Source organism: Cryptomeria japonica, chromosome 5 (assembly GCF_030272615.1).
Source record: "Cryptomeria japonica chromosome 5, Sugi_1.0, whole genome shotgun sequence".
Classification (NCBI taxonomy): Eukaryota; Viridiplantae; Streptophyta; class Pinopsida; order Cupressales; family Cupressaceae; genus Cryptomeria; species Cryptomeria japonica.
This window is the reverse complement of record NC_081409.1, coordinates 886,455,016-886,476,377: the sequence shown is the minus strand read 5'-3', so window position 1 is coordinate 886,476,377 and position 21,362 is coordinate 886,455,016. Positions and strand designations below refer to the sequence as shown.

Below are 21,362 nucleotides of genomic sequence, written 5' to 3'. Positions count from 1 at the left end.
ATCCTTACCTTCTGCAACCCATTTTTGTCACAACTACTAATGAGTTCCTTGCAAAGTCTTCAACAGTGGAACAAAAAAATGGATTCCACCCGCTAATAAAAATAGTTTCAGATAGAAATTATAAAAGCAGCAAAGATCAGCCAAAATGAACCCCTGGCAGATTTCAAGAAATTCAGTGGTTGAAGAATAAACAGCAGTTCAAGGCTAACCTTGGTTAGTAAAGAGCACAGTGGCAGTTCGGAAAAGGGAGAAACATTTTGCTCTCACCCAAATATATTAATGGCCATGCTCTGAAAAACCTTTAGCGGATTCTTCCATTTTGGAGATTCATTCATAGATTTAAACCCAGAGATTATTATTGACGTACATAGGATAAAAAGGAATTTCTATTTCTGTATTACATTTGTCATATCTTGCAAAATATTTAGCCCTGAAATGCATTAAGAAAATAAATACATATCAAAAGAATGCAAAACCTCTGCATAATTATAATGGGCTAGAAAGAGTAGAAAGTGTTGATGATACAGTTGAACACAAGTGCAAATTATGAAAACATCCAGAAATTGTACAAAAGTTCATAAAGTTTAACGCATCATCCACAAAAACCTAACCATCTGCCACCTCTGAAGCCTTAGCACCAAAGGGATCATGTGTTGGGCCAACATCTTGTCCAATATGCCTCTGCACCAAGCGTTGCAGATCTGACATAACCTTATGCTCACGCTTTGCCTTCTCCTCGTAATTGAACATTGCCAATGCTCGCTTGTCCTCGGCACTGTACACTTGGTTTTCCTTTCTGATACGAATAGCATTCATACGTTGGTGCCTGCTTCCACTCATCACATAACCCAGTGACTCAAATTTCTGAATCTCCTCAGCTGACAGCCCCACTTCTCCTCTTCGAGGAATACGCTTCCCTTGTTGTACATACTGTGCAATTGCATCTCCTTCTCCTGGCCGAAGAGCACCTCCATAGCTGATATGCCCTTCAGCTCTAGGAGCCGGGGCTGGACCCACAAATGGCTCATTTTCAAGCCCAGCAGCTGCTGATTTCTTCTGAGATTCAATCATTTCTTTAAACATTAGAGCCTCATCATCAATTTCAACAGGATGGCTCTTAGCCTCTTTATCCTCCTCAATTCCGACAGGTTCAGAATCAGAATTACTGGGTTCAGACAAGGCATTATTCTCAGAAGGTGACTGCTGCTTCTGTTTCCTGCGATCAATTTGCTCTGAAACCCTTGCCAATTTGGTGATCTTGCTATCACTCCCTTCCTTATCTGAAGAATCGGTGCCATTTTCTGATTCCGTTGCACTCTCTGAATCTTTGCTACTCCTTGCTTTAGACCTTTTGGACCTACGCACCTTTCTTTTTGACCTCTTCTTAGGCTCCCTGTACTTGCTGCCCCGTTTGCTCTTCTTCCTCGGCCTTTCCTCTTCACTACTATATGATGATGAGCCTTCAGACGCACTAACCTCTTCACTACTTTCACTCTCACTCTCACTAATGGCCTTCATTTTCCTGCTCTTGTAAGAATCCCTGGATCTCTTCTTCCTCCCAGAACTACCCTTTTTTTTACGCTCCTGCCTATCATCCGAATCACTTGACACATCATCATCCAATGCCTTCTCCGACATGGAACTCTCAGAATCATCACTCCCACTGTCGGAATACTTCTGAGACCTCTTCTTCATTAAAACTATCTTCTTTCCTTGCTCGTCGTCCTCACTCCCACTGTCCAAATACTTCCCAGACCCCTTCTTCCTTACATCCCTTTTCCTTCCCTGCCCATTGCCCTCACTCCCGCTGTCAGAATACTTCCCAGATCCTTTCTTCGTTAGATTTCTCTTCTTTCCCTGCTCACTGTCCTCACTCCCACTGTCAGAATACTTGCCAGACCCCTTCTTCTTTGTTCCATTCCTCTTCTTTCCCTGTGCATTGTCCTCGGAATCATGGTCATCACTTCTAACATTCAATTTTGCATTCATGTACACATCAATCCCTGTTTTTTCAATCTCCGGCCTCTCTCCGCTGGTATCAAATTCCATCTCCTCACGAGACGGACTGGGAGTAATTTTCCAAATACAATTCTTCAGCTTTCTTCTCAATTTCTGCCGTTTGAGCCTGCGATACTCAGCAAAATCCAGCCCCTTTAATTCCTCATCGTCACTCTCTGACTGGTTATCCTCGCGGCGCTTCACATCCCTCTCCAAAAATGCCTGGCGATTCCCAGTAGGTTTGTAGAGTTTATAACTGGGACTCCCTCTGCGATCGTAAATAGGGCTTGGACTCCGCCCCTCCCTATCACAGTACCCATTCCGTCGAGGGTTCGAAACCCCGTGATCCTCAAACCTAGGGATTGGACTCCCACTGCGCTCGCTTTCATGGCGACTTGCTCTCACGGGATAGTAATTTCGATCACGATGCCCGTTTCTGCAAGCAGTGGGCTCTGGAATGGGGCTACGCTCCCTTTCATACCGAATTTCTCTTCTATGGTTTCGAGAATAGTTAAGATCAGATTGAGGGTTTGGACTGTAGCGCTCAAAGTCCCTTTTTCCATGTAAAGGACTGGGAGATTTGTTGCCATTTTGAGAAGGGAAGTGGTGTTCATACCTGCTACGAGATGGACTTGCGCTTGGGGTATGTCTTTCATCTCTGTAGTCTTCCTCTCTTCGTTGTGAAGTTTTCCTGCGATCTGGGGAACGATCCCTGCTATGCCGTGCATACTCCCTGCTCTCGTCTCTCGAATACCTCTCACCTGCTCTTCTGTCTGCCATTCTGTCCATTATTTTTACCTTCTGTGTTTGCTTATATACCTACGAGAGAACCCATATAGACGATAGTCTTCTGAAAAGAAGTGTTTCAGATTATGACGAAAGCCTATCACACTCACATATGGTTACGTTATATTGTCCAGGTAATTTATTTAGAGGGTCTGGAGGTCATAAGAGACGAAAAATTTTCTCTTAAATATATATTAGTAAATATGAAATGCGAAGATAACTAAAATATTTTCTCTTAAATATATATTAGTAAATATGAAATGCGAAGATAACTAAAATATTTTCTCTTAAATATATATTAGTAAATATGAAATGCCAAGATAACTAAAATAGAAATTTAAAATTTATAAAATATTTATTATATATCTATTTATAAATTTTGGGTGTTGGATAGACTTTGCCCAATAATGTGGAGAATGTATTTTTTATATTATTGAGTGTTGCTTGAATTCCCTAACCAGTGCCATTTATTACTTGTAGTTTTTATAGATATTGAATCTATGCTAAAATAAATACAATGAAAGAAGGTAGCACAAGGACTCCCCTTTTATTACATTTATTGTGTATAGTTGATGATTTTTAGTAAAAGTTGTAAATCATTTCATTCCTATACATTGGGATAATATTTTATTTAGAAGTTGTAAACCTTTTTTAGTAGACAATAAGAAGTTAATTATTTTTAATGTGAAATTATTTTTTTCTAACTAATATCAAAAGCCACAAAATTACAACAACAAAATTTCCTTAAGCATGAAAGATGGAACTTTATTTGATGATGAGTTCTTCCTCTTTAATGGTACTCACATAAAGTATTTAGCGATTTTCATTTTCTTGCTTTACAATAAGCTTCTCATTTAATTGCTTGACAAAGTCAACCATTTTTTATTACAATGTAAGAGATGATTAAAGGATTTCAAAAGAGTGTCATTCTTTATATTTGAGGTCTTCAAAGAAACATGACTTCCATTGGAAGGTTTTTTAAATATTAATAGCATTATACCTAGATTGTTGATGATAGAAGTTTAGTCGTTAAGAGGCATAGAAAAGAGAACACAAAGTCATGTCATTTCAGTATGCTTTTACAAATAACATATTGAGCACTGTATTTTACTAAACAAAAAAATCATATGGAACAAATCCTCTACCTAATCTTTTATCTCCTCAACATTTTTATCAAATATTGAGTACAGAAGTCTATAGTTCTTCAAATCAAACACCATGACAATGCAAGCCAAGATAATCCTAGTTTCATGATTGGGATATGAACATAAACTAGCAAAATTGCTACAAAAAAACAATAGTTATGATTATAAAAGCCTCACCCATCTTGAGCAGAAAATGTTAGTTATTTCCCATTCACATCATCAAACTCTACAAAAATTGGCCACCTTAGTGACTCATAATCAAATAAAGAAAAACCTCCATCAAGTTGACCTCTCCTAATATGCAATAATTTAGATTGGTGCACATACATTCTATCAGCCAAAACTATAGATAAGCAAGCAATAATTAGTTCAAAACTTCAATTGTAACATGGAAGGTGTCGTATGCTAAAATTCATTCATGTAATCAACTAGGAATCAAAGGGAGAAATCACAAATCCCTATCCTAATAGAATTCAAACAAAAACACAATGAAATAATGCAAAAGCAAGAAACAGGCAACCTGCAAATCATACAAAGATTCGAAGTTCGTGATTCAGAGGAATTGTGAGGAATTGAATGTTCAATTTATGGATAATTGGATGAGAATTGATTGAGAGGTGGAAGAAATTGATCAAGAGGTGGAACTCAGGGGAGCTCACATGTTGATTGGTAATTGAACTGTTGATTTAGAGGTGAAACAGAATAGATTGAATAGATTAAATGAGTCAATTGACAAAAAGTTGACTTAAAGATGAAAAAGAGTAATTGAAGGAAATAAAGAGGAGGAGATAGCTAACTGATTGAAAGTTGATTGAGAGCTTTATTTAGAAAAAGCTAACTAAAAAATAGAAATAGGAATTGAAGAGATGATTGATTTAATTAATTAATTTAGCATGTGCTTGAACTTTGACTTGGATTTTCAATTTAATCTTTGCATGAGATTTAATTCAAATATTGAATTTATTATAAATTCAATTTATTATTTGAATATATTTAGAACTTGACTTTGATTTTCAATTTGATTTTTGAAATCATGCACATGTATTTGAAATTAGAAGAAATTAGAAGAATTTGAATTTGAATGAAATTAGAAGAAATTAGAAGAATATGAAATTAAATTTGGGGATTTGGAATTGGAATTTAAAGAATTAATGAAATAGTTAATTAAATAATTGAAACAAATTGTTTAATTATTTAAAAATTGAATTTAATTAGATAATAAAGATTATTTAAATTAAAGGATTAAAATCACAATTAATTAAATAATTAATATTTAATTAATATTAAGAAAAGGGTTAATGATTAGATGATTAGAGATGGAAATTGAGAATTAATTTATTTAAATAATAAAGATTATTTAAATAGAGGAATTAATCAGAATTAATTAAATAACAAATATTTAATTAATATTATGAAAAGGGTTAATGATTAGATGATGATAGAATTGAAATAAAAATAATTAGTAAGATGATGGGGAAATATGAATTTAGAAGAATAAGATTAATTAATTTAATTAAACAATTAAAAAATTAAAAAATTATTTAACTAATTAGAGGAATAATTAGTATGTGATTAATGAGACATTTTTAGGTGTCTACAGAAAGAGCAACTAAATTTATGCTTGCCATCAGCAAAGCTTCTTGAATCTTCAGAAAACTTCAGTGAACTATAACTATCCAAAGCATAGAATGATACAATAATAAGCGAGTCATTATTTTTAATATAAAACAGGTTGTGAATAACTTCATCTAGACTTATATTTGAGAAGCAGACCTTTATGTTTGTCTCTGTTAAGCAAAACAAGTAATGAGAGATCAACAATAAACTCCTATGAGCTTGCAAACTAGAGTTTATCTAATGAATGAATCATCTAAGAAAAATAAACATTGTCACTCATCTTTTTCTAACTTGTTACCTCTAATAAATGTTGCACAAACACCAAACTGTACTAGAGCAAATATTATATCTCAGGCGGCAACTATTTCTATGATTATCGATCTCTTACTTGAGAACTGCAACCTTGGAAGTAAAAATCAATTTGCCTTGGGATCATAAGTATCAAACTCTACTTGTCAAAAATTAGTCAAATTTGTTTACTCAAAAATGATACTTGCATTCAAGGAAAGTTGAAACTACCTTAAACAGATTGCAAGTGTTTATCAACATAAGACGGCTAGGTCTTTTTACCCAAAAAAAAAAAAATTGGAATTGCAGAAGTTGTTAATAAACCACAAGAGCCAAGAATCATCTACAAGAAAAATACCTATCACACAAAAGAGATTAAGCAATGATTGTATGCTCTATAACAACCAAATAATTCTATATAATGCACAAAAGAATTGAAGATACAATATTGAAGGTGCAATATTGGAGGTACAATTACAATGAATGAATGACTTGCTTTATAGAAGGCAAGAGATGCCCTAATCCTAAAACTAGAAGAACTAAAGCAATGCAAAGTAGGAGCTAAATTAAGCTCAACTACAAGCTAAAAAAGCTAACTAGAAGTGACTCTAAGTGAATTAAGACTAAAAAAGCAAAACACCTAGATAAAATAAAGCACCTAAGTTTAGCTTAAGTGAAAAGGCAATTAAAGGACCTAATTGATAAATAATTAGATGATTGTCCTAAAATTACTCCAACACCCCCCTTAAGATAAACTTAGGGAGAAGCTAAAGAGCTAATGATGAATGCAAAATGCATGCATGAATGAGTCCTGGCAACAAAGGCTTGATAAGGTACTCATGTGCAAACCAATGCAGAGCAATGCAACCCACACAAATGAGATCTCTCTAAACGGATAAAGGGATAAAAACCACATGGGAAAAACCCCTCTCCCAAAGCGAGAGATGCAAATAAAAAAAGGTACTACATGTGACGAAGATGAAGGACTCCAAGTGGCCCCCCAAGTACAATGAATACCCCCCAATGTAGAAGTAGCTCATATTCCAATAACGAACACTTGAAGATAGAATGTGATCCACTGCCTGCGAACACCATGCCTCCCCTTCGGAAGAAACTAATCCACTGGAGATAACTGAAGCCACTCTCATAAACTGGCAGATGTAGGGATCCAAATCCAAATTGTATGTGCCTCTGGAAAGTGTTCAAATGTCGCTATGTCCATGAATGATGAGGATGCCACAACCAAATCAGGTACATGCCTAATAAATGTAGGAGGTGACAAATCAAGACTTTGCAAAAGTTGATGAAGAACAAGCTCCATGGGGATGAAGATGAGCTGACAATACTAATGTGGCTATCAACAAAGAGGAGATAAATATCCTCAATATAGTCCTCCAAATCTGCAATATGAGATGCCACAAACAAAGATGATATGTTTGCTATATACGAATCCCAAATAGCTATGTCTGAAAGAATAATGTCTTGTTGCACTGAATCAATGGGGGCTATGCACGAGTCAATGCCAATTTGATCAAGAACAATAGAAGATGAAGATGATTAAGATGGGATCTCAATGTGAGTAGTAGGAATGTGAAGATAAGCCTCTAATCCATTGAAACATGCAAGACCTTTGATATACTCAAGTTCCTTTATAGTATCATCATCATCGGGCATGATATCTGCACGTGCAAGGAGAAGAAGACAATTTATTACAGGATCCTCTAGAAATGGAGAGACATGAGGGTCTCTAAAGATCTCCCAAAGGCGAGTCCAAAGTGCGCGAGGACACTCAAGGTCCGATACAACACACATAGTGTCATAATCAACACTAGAATAAAGCACACCTATAACATGGTTTGTGAGATTACCCCAAGTTGATTTACCTCCTGAAGTTGTTGGTTCAAGTATGAGTCCATACAAATAAGGCAACATATCTAGCCACCTAAGATGTTTCATGTCACCAAGACTCGTAATTGTCCTTAGCCAGTCGTACAACTGAAGGATGAACAAAAAACCCCATGATACCTCCTAAATTTAAATTATCAAACCCCAATAATCTCAGCACATGTAAAGCACATCAAATACAACCCTTCCTAATAAACAGATCCATCTAAAGTGTCAAAATATCCAAGTAATTGAGCATATAGTGAAAACAAAAAAATCTCAATAAAATGTACCTGTAACACAATCTAAAAAACTAGACCTAGCATATGGATAGAGGACTCTGAGAGCTTTTTGACAATGAATAGAAGTCAAAAAACAGAGTTCAAATGTGCAAAATATAGTCGTGAAAGCGCGAAATTGAAGGCTGACTTTAGAGGCCTAGTACAGAAAATTGGTCCAAAATCTAATCAAACCACTTATGTAATAAAATCAGTGCTAGAACTAGCTTTCCACCGATATCTTGTTTGCCTAATTTTGACTCCGTATGACGAAGTTATTGAAGAAAAACCACACACTCCTTTTTAAGGCTTGGATGGCTAAAAATAAAGAATGCACTAAATTTAGAATGACGCCAAATTTAGTGGGTCCGCCACATTTAGGAGGCAGATGATGATTTTAGCATAGTACCCGTTGATGCATGCTCTTTTGTGCAGATTTGACTCCTTTTTTAAATTAAAAAAATAACCTTCCAAAAAATTTCCACCCCCAAAAATATTTTCACAAAAGATTTATGCATGAATTTTTTTTTACCACATTGTGATTTTTTGAAAAAAAAATCTGACGCAATACAAATGCACGTGCAGGCGGTACAATAGTATGGATTTTTGTGCCTTGTAAAGTGTGCCAAAAAAATCTAACCTCCAATTTTGATGATTTGACAGGAAATTTGAGGGTTTTTGGGCCTTCTGAGTGCAATGGTGATCTTCGTTTTGTGCTAAAGTGCTTAGATTTTTCATCTATCCCTATATTTTACCTTGTTTTGTGTGTCCTCAGCCAAATTGACTCAAATTTTCAACTATTCAAATTTTGATCTATTGATCTTGGGTTTTTTCAATGTTGCGGACGCAATGGTGACCTTCGTTTGAACCCAATATGCATAGAAAAATTACCTCAAATTGGATCCCTAAAGCATGCGGATAGGAACTTGACAAATTTGAAGCTCTAATTCCATGTAGAAGTTGTTAATCAACCACAAGAGCCAAGAATCATCTGCAAGAAAAATACCTATCACACAAAAGAGATCAAGCAATGATTGTATGCTTTATAACAACCAAACAATTTTGTATAATGCACAAAAGAATTAAAGATTCAATATTGAAGGTGCAATATTGGAGGTACAATTACAACGAATGAATTACTTGTTTTATAGAAAGCAAGAGATGCCCTAATCCAAAAATTAGAAGAACTAAAGCAATGCAAAGTAGGAGCTAAATTAAGTTCAACTACAAGCTTAAAAAGCTAACTAGAAGTGCCTCTAAGTGAATTAAGACTGAAAAAGCAAAACACCTACATAAAATAAAGCACCTAAGTTTAGCTTAAGTGAAAAAAGCAATTAAAGAACCTAATTAATAAATAATTAGATGATTGACCTAAAATTACTTTAATAGGAATCAAGGAAACCATATTAAATGGGTTTTAATAAGTGTTAAAATTGTTCTTACAAAAAATTATTCAAAACAGTTTAGCAAAAAAAATTAAAAAATTGGCATAAAAGAACCATTATTGAATGTTATGAAGTTGCAGTGCACGCACTATGGCATTCCATATGAATATTAATTCGTTAAATTGTAAATCCAATTAAAATTCAAAAATGAATATGTAATCGAGCAAAAAGTTAAGGTATAATATTAAACCTAGGATTGTTTTATATCCAATATGTCTTAAACATTGAAACCTAATTTCAATAATAGAAAACTTAGAATCAATAATCCAAAACACTTGATAGGTTTGCCCCACTAAATAAACAAAAATAAATAATAAACAACTTTTGACCACTAAAATAAACCCACTTCTTAGATATACAGATGTGCAGTTTGACAAAGAAAAAGATTTGTCAACCTTGAAAGGCTAGAGTTGATAATACACACTAATCAAGTTGCAACAATGTTATAGCTACAACTTTAAAATGGTAAAATTGAAGTATCTTGTAATTAAACCTCACATCCTTGAAATAAATTTTTATAGGGTATTTTATTGAAGGATAGAAGGAACCTAAGCAAACCTAGAGTGGTTTTTCTGGGAGGTAGGCATGAGTTTTTCTAGGTGGTTTTTCTACGTGTTGTTTGTTGATACCACAGTGGTATTCATCCAAGCACAAGTTTCCATAAATTGGGGTCTTGAGCTAGAGTTCTTCATTTGTGTAGGGTAATAGAGTGTTGCTGGATTTTATAGGGGTTTTACAAAGAAGTATATTATTGTTGCATTCTTCATTGAATTAGTAATATACTTGCCTCTCCTTTTATGGTATTCTATTGAAGGATAGAAGGAACTTGAGCAAACCTAGAGTGGTTTTTCTGGGAGGTAGGCATGAGTTTTTCTAGGTGGTTTTTCTACGTGTTGTTTGTTGATACCTCCTTGAAATATTTCTTTATAGGGTATTCTATTGAAGGATAGAAGGAACCTAAGCAAACCTAGAGTGGTTTTTCTGGGAGGTAGGCATCAGTTTTTATAGGTGGTTTTTCTACGTGTTGTTTGTTGATACCGCAATGGTATTCATCCGAGCACAAGTTTCCCTAATTTGGGGCCTTGAGCTAGAGTTCTTCATTTGTGCAGGGTAATAGAGTGTTGTTGGATTTTATAGGGGTTTTACAAAGAAATGTATTATTGTTGTATTCTTCACTGGATTAGTAATATACTTGCCTCTCTTTTTATGGTGGATTTTTTTCCTGAAAGGGTTTCTCTACATAAATCTAATGTTTCATGTGAAATAGTTTTCTTCTATTTCTTTTGATTTTGTATTCGCATTATTAAGGGTTAATCTTTTGTTTTGGATATACAATAATTTTTATTTAAAGTTCATATTGCAAGCTTAGTTCACCTTGTTTAATAACATTTGGTATTAGAGCTAATAGTTCTATTGAGGAAGGAAGACTTTCTCTACAAGTGTTGAAGGTTTTTTGTTGTCGTGGGAGCTTTTGTTTTCATAGGTTTTTTTCAAATTTGACAAATGTTATATTGCATGGCCTCCACCTCTCATCAAGATATTAAGAAGTTCAATCACATTGGTTATGAGATGTGGAATTTTAAAGTTGAAGATCTCCTTGAAGAGAGAGATCAATGGTTGTTATTTTCAATAGATAAGAAACTAGAGGTTTCCACCTTGTCGAATGATGAGTGGAAAAAGTTAGAAAAGAAGGCATGAGGAATAATTTGGTTGTCTCTCACTGAATTTTTCCTCCTAAATGTCTCCACAGAAGACACCGCATGCAAGCAATGGAGGAAAATAAGTGAAATCTATCAAACTAAGCTTTTGTTTAATAAGTCATGTCCTAAAAAGATGTTTGTATTATTTAAAAATGAGGGATGATGATTATATTGCTAAACACTTGAATGTATTTGATTTGATTTTAAGTCAGCTTGTATGAATAGATGTTAGTATTGAAGATGGAGATAAATGTATTTTACTACTTTGCTCTTTGCTTGATTCTTGGAAAAATCTAATTATTGCCATAAGTAGTGGTGGTGTAGAACCTACAATGGACAATGTGGTTCCCATACTTCTTTTGAAAGTGATGAGGACCATGAATGCTACCTCCCAAGATGCCTTGCATGTTTAAGGAAGGCCTACAAGGGATAAAAAGAAGGACAATTCAAAAGGATGCTCTAAAACCCTTGAAAAGAGCATATTTAAGTGTTGGAATTGTGGGAAAAGAGGACATGTGAAGGAGCATGGGAATAAGAATAAGAACATTGATGCTTCCACAAGTAAGTCCTCCAATGATGACGATTTTGATATTTTTTTCATTTTAGCTAACTCTATCAGTAATGATGTTTGGCTTGTTGATTTTGGTGCTTCCTATCATATGACTCCTCACAAGGAGTGGTTTTTTTAATAGAAAAATATGATGGAAGAGAATTTTTTATTGTTGATAACACCTCAGTGAAGATTATTGGCAAAGGAAAAAGTTCTGTTTCAGTGATGGGAGTTGTAGACACCTAAAATTCTCATGTCTAATTAAATAAATATTTATTTATTTAATTATCTAAGCTTAATTCTTCTATTAATTAAATAAATCTTTATTTATTTAATTAATTCATTTATCCTCTTCTAGCCTTATTTCTCATTTAAATAAATACATTTATTTATTTAAATTATCCTTTTCCTAAATTAAATAAATATCTTATTTATTTAATTGATCCTACTTCTTCTATTAATTAAATAAATCTTTATTTATTTAATTAATTCATTAGCCTTTTCTACCTATGACACATGTCATTCATCTCTTAATTCATACACTACCTACCCCTCTCATTATTTTATTATTTCTTTTACCTACCCTCTAATCCTAGCCGACCTCCTTTTACACCTCTCAATCTTATCCCTCCATTTCATATTGTGTCTTCTATATAAGGAGATGCTTCCCTCATTATCAAACCCTAATGACCTAATCGACAATTTGGAGGACTTGACTACACTACGATCCTACTTGCAACCACATTCCATTCTTTGTTGAGCTCTTGTGCATATAAAATCTGAGAGCAAATATATCAAGCAAGATCAATGGAGATAGGAAGAATGGAGATCAAAACCCTATTGGACATATAATGGTATAATCTTTGTGATTTCATTTGATTTGCATTGTCTTAGGTAATCTTCATATGTTATGGTGGATCTTTGTTGATTGTTAGGCTAGGGTTTGGTGGTTGAATTCATTTAGCCTTTCAATATTGTTATTATTGTTATCCATTTTCACCATACACATTTTGGCACGCCCGGTGGGACACTTGTCCCTTTGCATTTAACCTCCCTATTGCAGATCTTGTGTTTTTGAAGTTGCAGATCGGACATTTTCGGTGGCATTTTTGGTATTTTCGCGTCTGCGCACTTTCGGAATGCATTTTTGATTTTCAGGCGCGTCTGCGACAACGGGATCCGCGTCTGTGTTTTGTCAATATTTCATTTTGCAGGTTCCAGGGAGGCGCATCTGTGTTCCAGAAACGCGTCTGTGTCTAAAAGGAGCGTCTGTGACTTTTAAGCGCGTCTGTGTGCTCTAGACACGTCTGTGTTGAGGGTAACGGCATCTGTGTATTTACCGTTCCAAAATTTTGAAATTTTAGTGATTCAGTTTTCGGATTTTTGCATTTAGGGTTTCAGATCTGGTTTATTTTTGGACTAACACTTTCAGATCTAGCTAACATTAGTGCAGCTTGCCTTGGAAGCTAAATCGTTTGGTTGAAGGCCCCTATTTTCACAAAGTCTTTTGGGTTTTAAAATTTACCTAACTTGTGTGTTTGCAGGAAGGGGTGATTATTTCAAACAACCCAAACTACTAACAACTCTTTGTTGCAGGTCCTTGGCTAGGGTTTTGGATTTTTATTGTGTGCCTTGTTTTCATAGACTAGCAAACACTTCCATTGGTGCACTAAAATTGAATCATTGTCTTTTGTGTCTTGAGCAATAGGCTCTTTTTGTTTAATCTTTAGAGGGCCTGTCTTCCCGTGTGGTCATTAGGACTACTAGTGAGAAGAGAACGACCCAAGTGGTAGCAAGGAAAACCCACCTCATCCGAACCACTATAATCAAATGTATTCATGGTGAAAGCTATGAATAACGTGTGCTGATTAGTTCATACTGACACTATGTCTCCCCATAAACCCGTTTGATCAAATTTATTTGATCATTTGTAGGGCGTAACCCCTACCGGCTGGGAGCCTTATGTATTTACAGAGCTGAAAGTGCCACATGTATGGCCACACGAGCGGATGCCCTTACTAGCACCATTTTGTTTCAGAGGCCCAAATCCTTCTAGTTGTTGGGGCAGGAGGTCAGACCTCTGGTAGCGGCCCACACACATACGGTTCTTAGTAGAGATACAAAGTTCGCCATGGGGAGTTTTCATGGGGACTGATGCTTGGCTGACCCGAGAAGTGAGTGCCGAGGGTGGAGCCAGTGAGGTCAAGCATTTAAGTATCCGCTCTGAATAGCGTAGCCTCGGGGGTAAAACCCCATGTGGGATCAACAACTATTGTCTTGGCCAGCCATAAGAATTGTGCTTGACTTATGTTAAAACATTCAAACATTCAAGACCAAACAGCAAAACATTGTGTCTTTTGTGTCTTCAAGTGTATGCAAAACAATTTAACATCAAACAACACATTTTTCTTGGAGTCATTTTGAGTCTAAACACTTGCAAACATTGAGTCCTCATCAACATTGTGTCCTCTTGTCACGAAAAACAGTCAAATAGTCAGATTTGGTCACAACAAAAAACGACTTCACATATTGGAAAAATTGCACAAAGTTTACAGAAACGTGTCTGTGTCTATTTTAACCGCGTCTGTGTTGTCTAGGCGCGTCTGTGAAGTGCAGAATAGCGTCTGTATTTATAACAGCGTCTGTGTTGAATAGAAACATGTCTGGGTCAGATAATCGCGTCTGTGTAGTATACAGTCGCGTCTGTGTCCAGGATTGCAAAAAAATTTCACAGTCCAGCAAACATAAATAGGAAAAATCTCATAAGCGCGTCTGTGAAGGGCAGAGTAGCGTCTGGGTCAGGAAACCGCATCTGTGCAGTATTCAGGCGCATCTATGTTCAAAATTGCAAGAAAAATTTCACAGTCCAGCAAACACAAGAAATCAGTTTCGGAATACTTGAGCTTCCTAGGTTGTTTCTTCAGGTTTCATCTAGCATTCAACCTGTCTTTTGGGTCTCACATAGTCCATCATTGCTTCACATCTCATTTTACATTCACATTTGTCTAAACTTGAGTCAAAAGGTCACTTGCTTGTCCTCATCATACTTTGTCAACACACTACATACAACAACACTTTGCTAAGTGGTCCCTCATCAAGGTTTCTTACCTTTGGGTCTCATTTGGTTTTACTTAGAGTCAAGGTCAACTTACCTCATCAAGAGAAACTATCCTCTCTTTGGAAGTCACAGCTACTCTACTACATACATACTTGGTCTTACACTTTGGACATTGCAAGCACACTTCAGACTCATTTACATTTCATCCAACTCTTGGTCTTCCATACTCTTTCCATTTTTCATCTAGTCTCACACATCTTGGTCAATACCTAGTTCATGGTTGAAACCCGTCTTCAAAAATCTAGGAGAGAAACTAAAGAGGCTCAAGAGTCCGCAAACATTAGTTCTTATGAGTATGACAATGAGATCTTTTTCAATTCTGATCATACTACATTACCTGACATGGATGTCTATAGAAATATTCCAAATGTTGAGAACATGGACACTCTAAACAACAATGCTACACGAAATGACAATGTGGACAACTTTTCAGTACATTCAGCAGATGTGGAAGAATCCATTATGAATCCCCATTTCAATCGATTGGTTGAGGAAATAATGAGGAGAGATAGACAATACTTCTTACACATGATGGCACAAAGTGGAGCCAAGATACCTCATGATTTTGACATGTCTCAAATAATGGAACATAGACCTTTGCAACAACCCCACTCCAATATGGATCAAAGGAGACCTAATAGTGGAGGAAATAGAGGACCACACATGGTACCTGAATCACCATCATCTTTGCTTCAAAAACCAGAGGTCCCACATACACATGGTCAAACATATGATACTCACCTTTGCAGACCATTATGGAAGTCTTATGGAGAAAAATATGCTCAATCACATATCAATGCTAAGGATCAACCACCAAAGCAATGGGATATTCCAAGGCATGCTCAAAATTTGGACACAAGGAAACCTCATGTCAAATTTGGGGGCAATACAATAGAACATGACATGCCTGTAGAGTATGGTATACATGCGCAAAATAGATATGGTGTTCCTCAACATGAATCTATACCAAGTGCTCCATATATGCAGCATCACTATAGACCTCCTCCATATGAACATGTGTATGATCAATATCATCCATATATGCAACAAGCTCCTCCTCAAATTGGTGTCTCAAACATAGGATATGGTCCAAGAAGTCGATCTCCACCTAAGAGCAATTTGGAGCAACAAATCAGGGACTTACAAAAGAAAATGGAGGACATAAATACACCGAAGCCAACATACACAATGAGAGACATATGTCCTTATCCATTTGACAAGAGCATTCCAATGCCTCCTTTTCCTACACATTTTGTGACGCCTAAATTTGACAAGTATAGAGGAAAAGGGGATCCTAAGGCACACATAAGACAGTTTTTCACAGCTTGCATTGAGGTAGCAGCAGAAGAGACATATTTGATGAGATTATTCCCACAAAGCTTAGGTGATCAAGCTATGGAATGGTTCTCCCAACTTCCACCTGGTATTAAGTCATGGGGTGACTTAGTAGAGGCATTTATTCAACATTTCTCCTACAATATAGAGACAGACATATCAGTCACTACTTTGTGCAATACCAAGCAAAAAGAGGGAGAATCTTTTGCATCATTTTTACAAAGATGGAGAAATCTAGCCAGCAGATGCTCTTCTGAGATTCCACAAAAACAAATGGTATAAATGTTCACCCAAAACGTTAACAAGGACATTGGCTATGATCTAAGGAAAGCTTGTTTGTCCACCTTCAAGGATGTCATTGAAAAAGGCTTAGCAACAGAAAAGGTCCTAATTGAACAAGGAGTCATCAAGATATTCAAGGAAAACAAAGATGACTTTAAAGGAAAAGACAAGCCAAGATTTTGGAATAAAAACAAGAACACAGTCAATGATGGTGTTGTTGATGCCAACACAGTGCGACCTAAATTCATCTTTTCAGGATCAAGTTCTACAAACAATCAAGTAAATACTCAAACAACTCCTAGATCACGAAGGAAGTACACCCCATTGGGAGAACCACTTGAGTCAGTTTTCAAGAAGCTTGTGGCAAACAAGGTAATCACAGTTCCAGATTTTCCTCCATATGAACCAAAGGTTAAGCTGAATTGGTGGAATGGTGATGAGTATTGTGAATTTCATAAGAGCAAGGGTCATAAGACAGGAAATTGTCATCGACTGAAGAATATTGTACAGGATCTCATTGATAGAGGTGACATTGAGATTGAGGGACACTCATCCAATCAAGAACATGAGATGTTTAAGGAACCATTCCCAAAGCATGATAATGGAAAAGCTAAAGTCACAGATGATCAAGCCAACTATACTAGAGCACCTTACAACTATGATTCAACTATCAATCATATCTCGATGGATAATCATATCTCTACTATTACCATCAAGAACAAAAACCCTGAGAATCTTCCTCAACGACCTAAGATTGTCCTAAGAGGTGTTGGATCTTCTTCCGAACCTACCTCTGAATGTCACGTTACAACCCGTCGAGGTAAAATTACTTTGCCAAGAGCTTCAACTAAAAACAATGCTTCTTCATCAACCAAACCTGAATATGACCTTGTGGAACAGTTAGGGAAGACACCCGTGCTCATCTCCATACTTGAGCTTTTACGCATATCCCCCGCTCATAAAGCTATTCTTGACACAATCTTAAGAGACACCGCCGTTCCTACTGATCTGAACGTGGACCAGTTTCAAGCCATGGTGGGAGACCTTTCCATTCCACACTCCCTTACATTCACAGAAGTTGATGATGCCTCCATAAGTCAGCCACATATTGCACCATTACATATTGAAGCCTTCATACACAAACATCGAATAAAGCGAGTCCTGATAGATGGAGGAGCTGGTCTAAACATTTGTACATTGAGCACCATTAAACAATTGGGATATTCTGATAAAGCTGTGAATTCAACAAATCAAATCACCATCAAGGCATATGATGATGAAGAACGCTCATCCAAGGGCACAGTCACCTTACCTCTAAGAACTGGGCCAGTCACAAAGGATGTGGTTTGTCAGGTTCTAGATCTGGATCTCACTTATAATATATTGTTAGGACGTCCTTGGATTCATGAAATGAGGGCAGTCCCATCAACATATCATCAATGCATTAAGTTTCCTCACAACGGAGTCGAGGTAACAGTTAACGGTGATCCTAATCCGTTCATATATTGCAATAACTTGAGATCACATACTGAGACCATCATTCCCAGCAATCGCGAAGCTGTTCCTTCTTTGGCATACATTGATCCTGAGTCATTGAAACCTTCGACATCAAAAAAAGGTGAACTTAAAGGCAAATTTCAAGACAAAGGCATGGGAGAATACACTTTAAATCAGACCATGTATTTACGACAAGTCATGAGCTCTCCAAAAGAATACGGAAGACCACATCCTAACAAGCAAATATCCATCATGGCATTCAAATGGGATCCTACTACCTTTCAAAGATGGGGCGAACTAGAAGAGGAAAGTTTATACAAAATGCTCTACAAAGACATTGAAGATGACACACAAAAACAGATCAATATACCCTGTGAGAAATATGGCAAAGGCTTCAAGATTCTACAAAAATTCGGGTATGATGGAAAAAGCCCTCTTGGGTTATGCAAAGAAGGCATTATGGAGCCCTTACAACCTGAATTGACTGTAAAAAGGGAACGCTCGAAAGGACTTGGTTTTCTGACTTCCAAGATCCATACTAAAAGGACAGAAGAAGCCTTACAAATCAAAGCTGCCAAAATTCAACAAGAGAATTGCTATTCCACAGATTCCAACGAATGGGAATGGGGTTCCGACAAGTCTTCCAGTGACTATGAGCTCACCGAGACATTCAGAGAGCCAGATAAACCCACAGAAGAGGAGGAATTTTATAACAAATTCAGAGTTGGTCAAGAAACAACCCATGAGGAGTCTACACAGTCCTTGTCTCAAGGTTCTAGGTTGAAATCACATAGGATGAGAACACCTGTTCCGGAATGCGCTACTAGTGATGATAATTTGAATCCGCTCGTGATCGAGACTGATGAGGAGAGTGCCATCGATGACCTCGATAATTACCTCGACATACCCGAATATAACCACATCTTCACTCGTAACCCCGCAAACTCCGAAAACATTAAAGGCCTTTCCCTTATTCACCACCAACTCATTGACTGGGATTATGAAGGGCCAGCACAGTTTGACACATTTCAAAATGATGAAGCTGTTATTGACTATCTTGGCATACGAGATGATCTTCCCCTTGGGGACCATAAAGCAGGATACACTATAGAACTCAACAACATGGCATATTTTGGTGAGGGTGTTGGACCTTCCAGTCGCAAAAATGTGAAAATAAGAGAAAATCAAGGATCTTATGGTGAAAACCACACTGTGGCGCTATCTGATCCCAAAAAAGTAAAAAGAAAGGACGTATCTGAGGGCGAAAACCTCTCTAAGGCACCCAAAGATGGAAGGCTCGACATTCTCCCAGCTTCGTATGAGGAAAAGTCATCCATGCTGGTAGAGGAGACTATCAAGACAAACATTGGTACGGAAGAGGTTCCACACAACATATTCCTGGCTAAATCATTAACAGAGTTTGAAAGGTCACAGTTCATAAGCTTCTTTAAGGGAAGACAAATCAACTTTGCATGGTCATACGCTGACATGCCTGGATTGGATCCGGATTTGGTAATGCATCATCTGACAGTCAAACCTGGGGCAAAACCAGTAAAACAGAAATTAAGAAAAATGCATCCACAAGTGGCATTACTAGTCAAAGCAGAGCTGGAGAAGTTATTGGATGTCGGATTCATACGCCCAATTGATTATCCTGAATGGATCTCCAATTTAGTACCTGTCAGTAAACCAAATCGTAGCATCAGAATTTGCACAGATTTCAGAGACATCAACAAAGCTTGTCCAAAGGATGACTTCCCATTACCAAACATTGACTTGATTGTTGATCTTACAGCAAGTCATGAAATGCTATCATTAATGGATGGATTCTCTGGCTACAATCAGATTAGAATCGCACCCGAGGATCAACACAAAACATCATTCACTTGTCCGTGGGGAACTTTCTGCTGGAACGTCATGCCCTTTGGGCTGAAAAATGCAGGTGCTACATATCAAAGAGCAATGACCACTATCTTTCATGATCTCATGCACATAACTGTGGAAGATTATGTTGACGATCTCTTGGGTAAATCAGTAGATAGAAATACACATCTGGACATACTATCATTCGTCTTTGATCGGTTGGAAAAATACAAAGTAAGATTAAACCCTAAGAAATGTGTCTTTGGAGTAACCTCCGGGAAGCTCCTAGGATTCATTGTGTCTAAAAAAGGAATCGAAGCCGATCCAGCAAAAGTCAAGGCTATCTTGGACATGCCGCCACCCAGAAATATCAGTCAACTTCGATCCTTACAAGGAAGACTCCATTCCATTCGAAGATTCATAGCACAACTGGCAGATAAGTGCAATCCTTTTCAACACCTGCTACACAAAAATATCAAATTTAAATGGGATGATAACTGTCAACAAGCTTTTCAGATGCTCAAAGATTATCTTTTGAATCCGCCAGTTTTGATGCCACCAGTTCCAGATCAACCTTTGCTACTATACATATCAGCTACTCCAACAGCACTGGGGGCACTCCTAGCACAACAAATTGCTGACGGCAAGGAAAAAGCAGTATACTATATCAGTCGCACACTGGTAGGATATGAGCTAAACTACACGCCAATCGAGCGTGCATGTCTCGCCGTGGTCTTTGCTTCACAGAAATTACGACATTACATGCTTACTCATAAGACTAAGTTAGTGGCAAGGATCGATCCATTGAAATACCTCCTCAATAAAGCAACACTTACTGGGCGACTGGCCAAATGGGTAATGATACTTAGTGAATTCGACATCGAGTATGTGGACAGAAAAGCAATAAAAGGACAAGCCATCGCGGATCAATTAGCAGATGCCCCCATGATTGATGATGTTCCTCTAAATTCAGAATTTCTAGATGAATCCATTTTAACAATATCATATGCAAAGCCATGGCAACTGTATTTTGACAGCTCATACACACAGCATGGGGCAGGAGCTGGTATTCTCTTTATAACTCCTCAAGGCGATTCTATACCAAAATCATACCGCTTATCATTTCCTTGCACTAACAATATAGCGGAATATGAGGCATTAACAACAGGATTACGAATTGCAGTTTAGTGGAAGATCCAGGAACTTCATGTTTTTGGGGATTCCCAACTTGTCATCCGTCAAGCAACTGATGATTACCAAACAAAAGATGAAAAATTACTACCTTACAAGCAAATGGTGGACGATTTGAAACAACAGTTCACAAAGATAGATTTTGAGCAGATACCAAGAGAGCAGAATCGTGCCGCAGATGCCATGGCTACAATTGCCTCACTGATTGATCTACCTCAAAATGAGACCTGCTATGAGTTCTTGGTGGATAACCTTTTGGTTCCTTCATATGAGATTACTCCTTTTGAAATGATATGTGTTGTTGGTCCTGAATCCCAGTTATATGGTTCCATTTTCACATACCTACATGACAATACTTTACCTCCCGATCTATCAAATAACCAAC

The 21,362-nt window shown here is 36.9% G+C and overlaps 1 protein-coding gene and 1 pseudogene across 1 annotated transcript; both read right to left on the bottom strand.

Moving 5' to 3' along the window:
- Window positions 1-368: 368 nt before the first annotated feature.
- LOC131028016 (uncharacterized) lies at window positions 369-2,901 on the bottom strand. Its single transcript, XM_057958137.2, has one exon. The coding sequence runs from the start codon at window positions 2,785-2,787 to the stop codon at window positions 607-609; it is 2,181 nt and encodes a 726-aa protein (XP_057814120.1). The 5' UTR covers window positions 2,788-2,901; the 3' UTR covers window positions 369-606.
- A 696-nt stretch (window positions 2,902-3,597) lies between these two features.
- Window positions 3,598-11,946, bottom strand: LOC131028028 (uncharacterized; annotated as a pseudogene).
- Window positions 11,947-21,362: the final 9,416 nt, after the last annotated feature.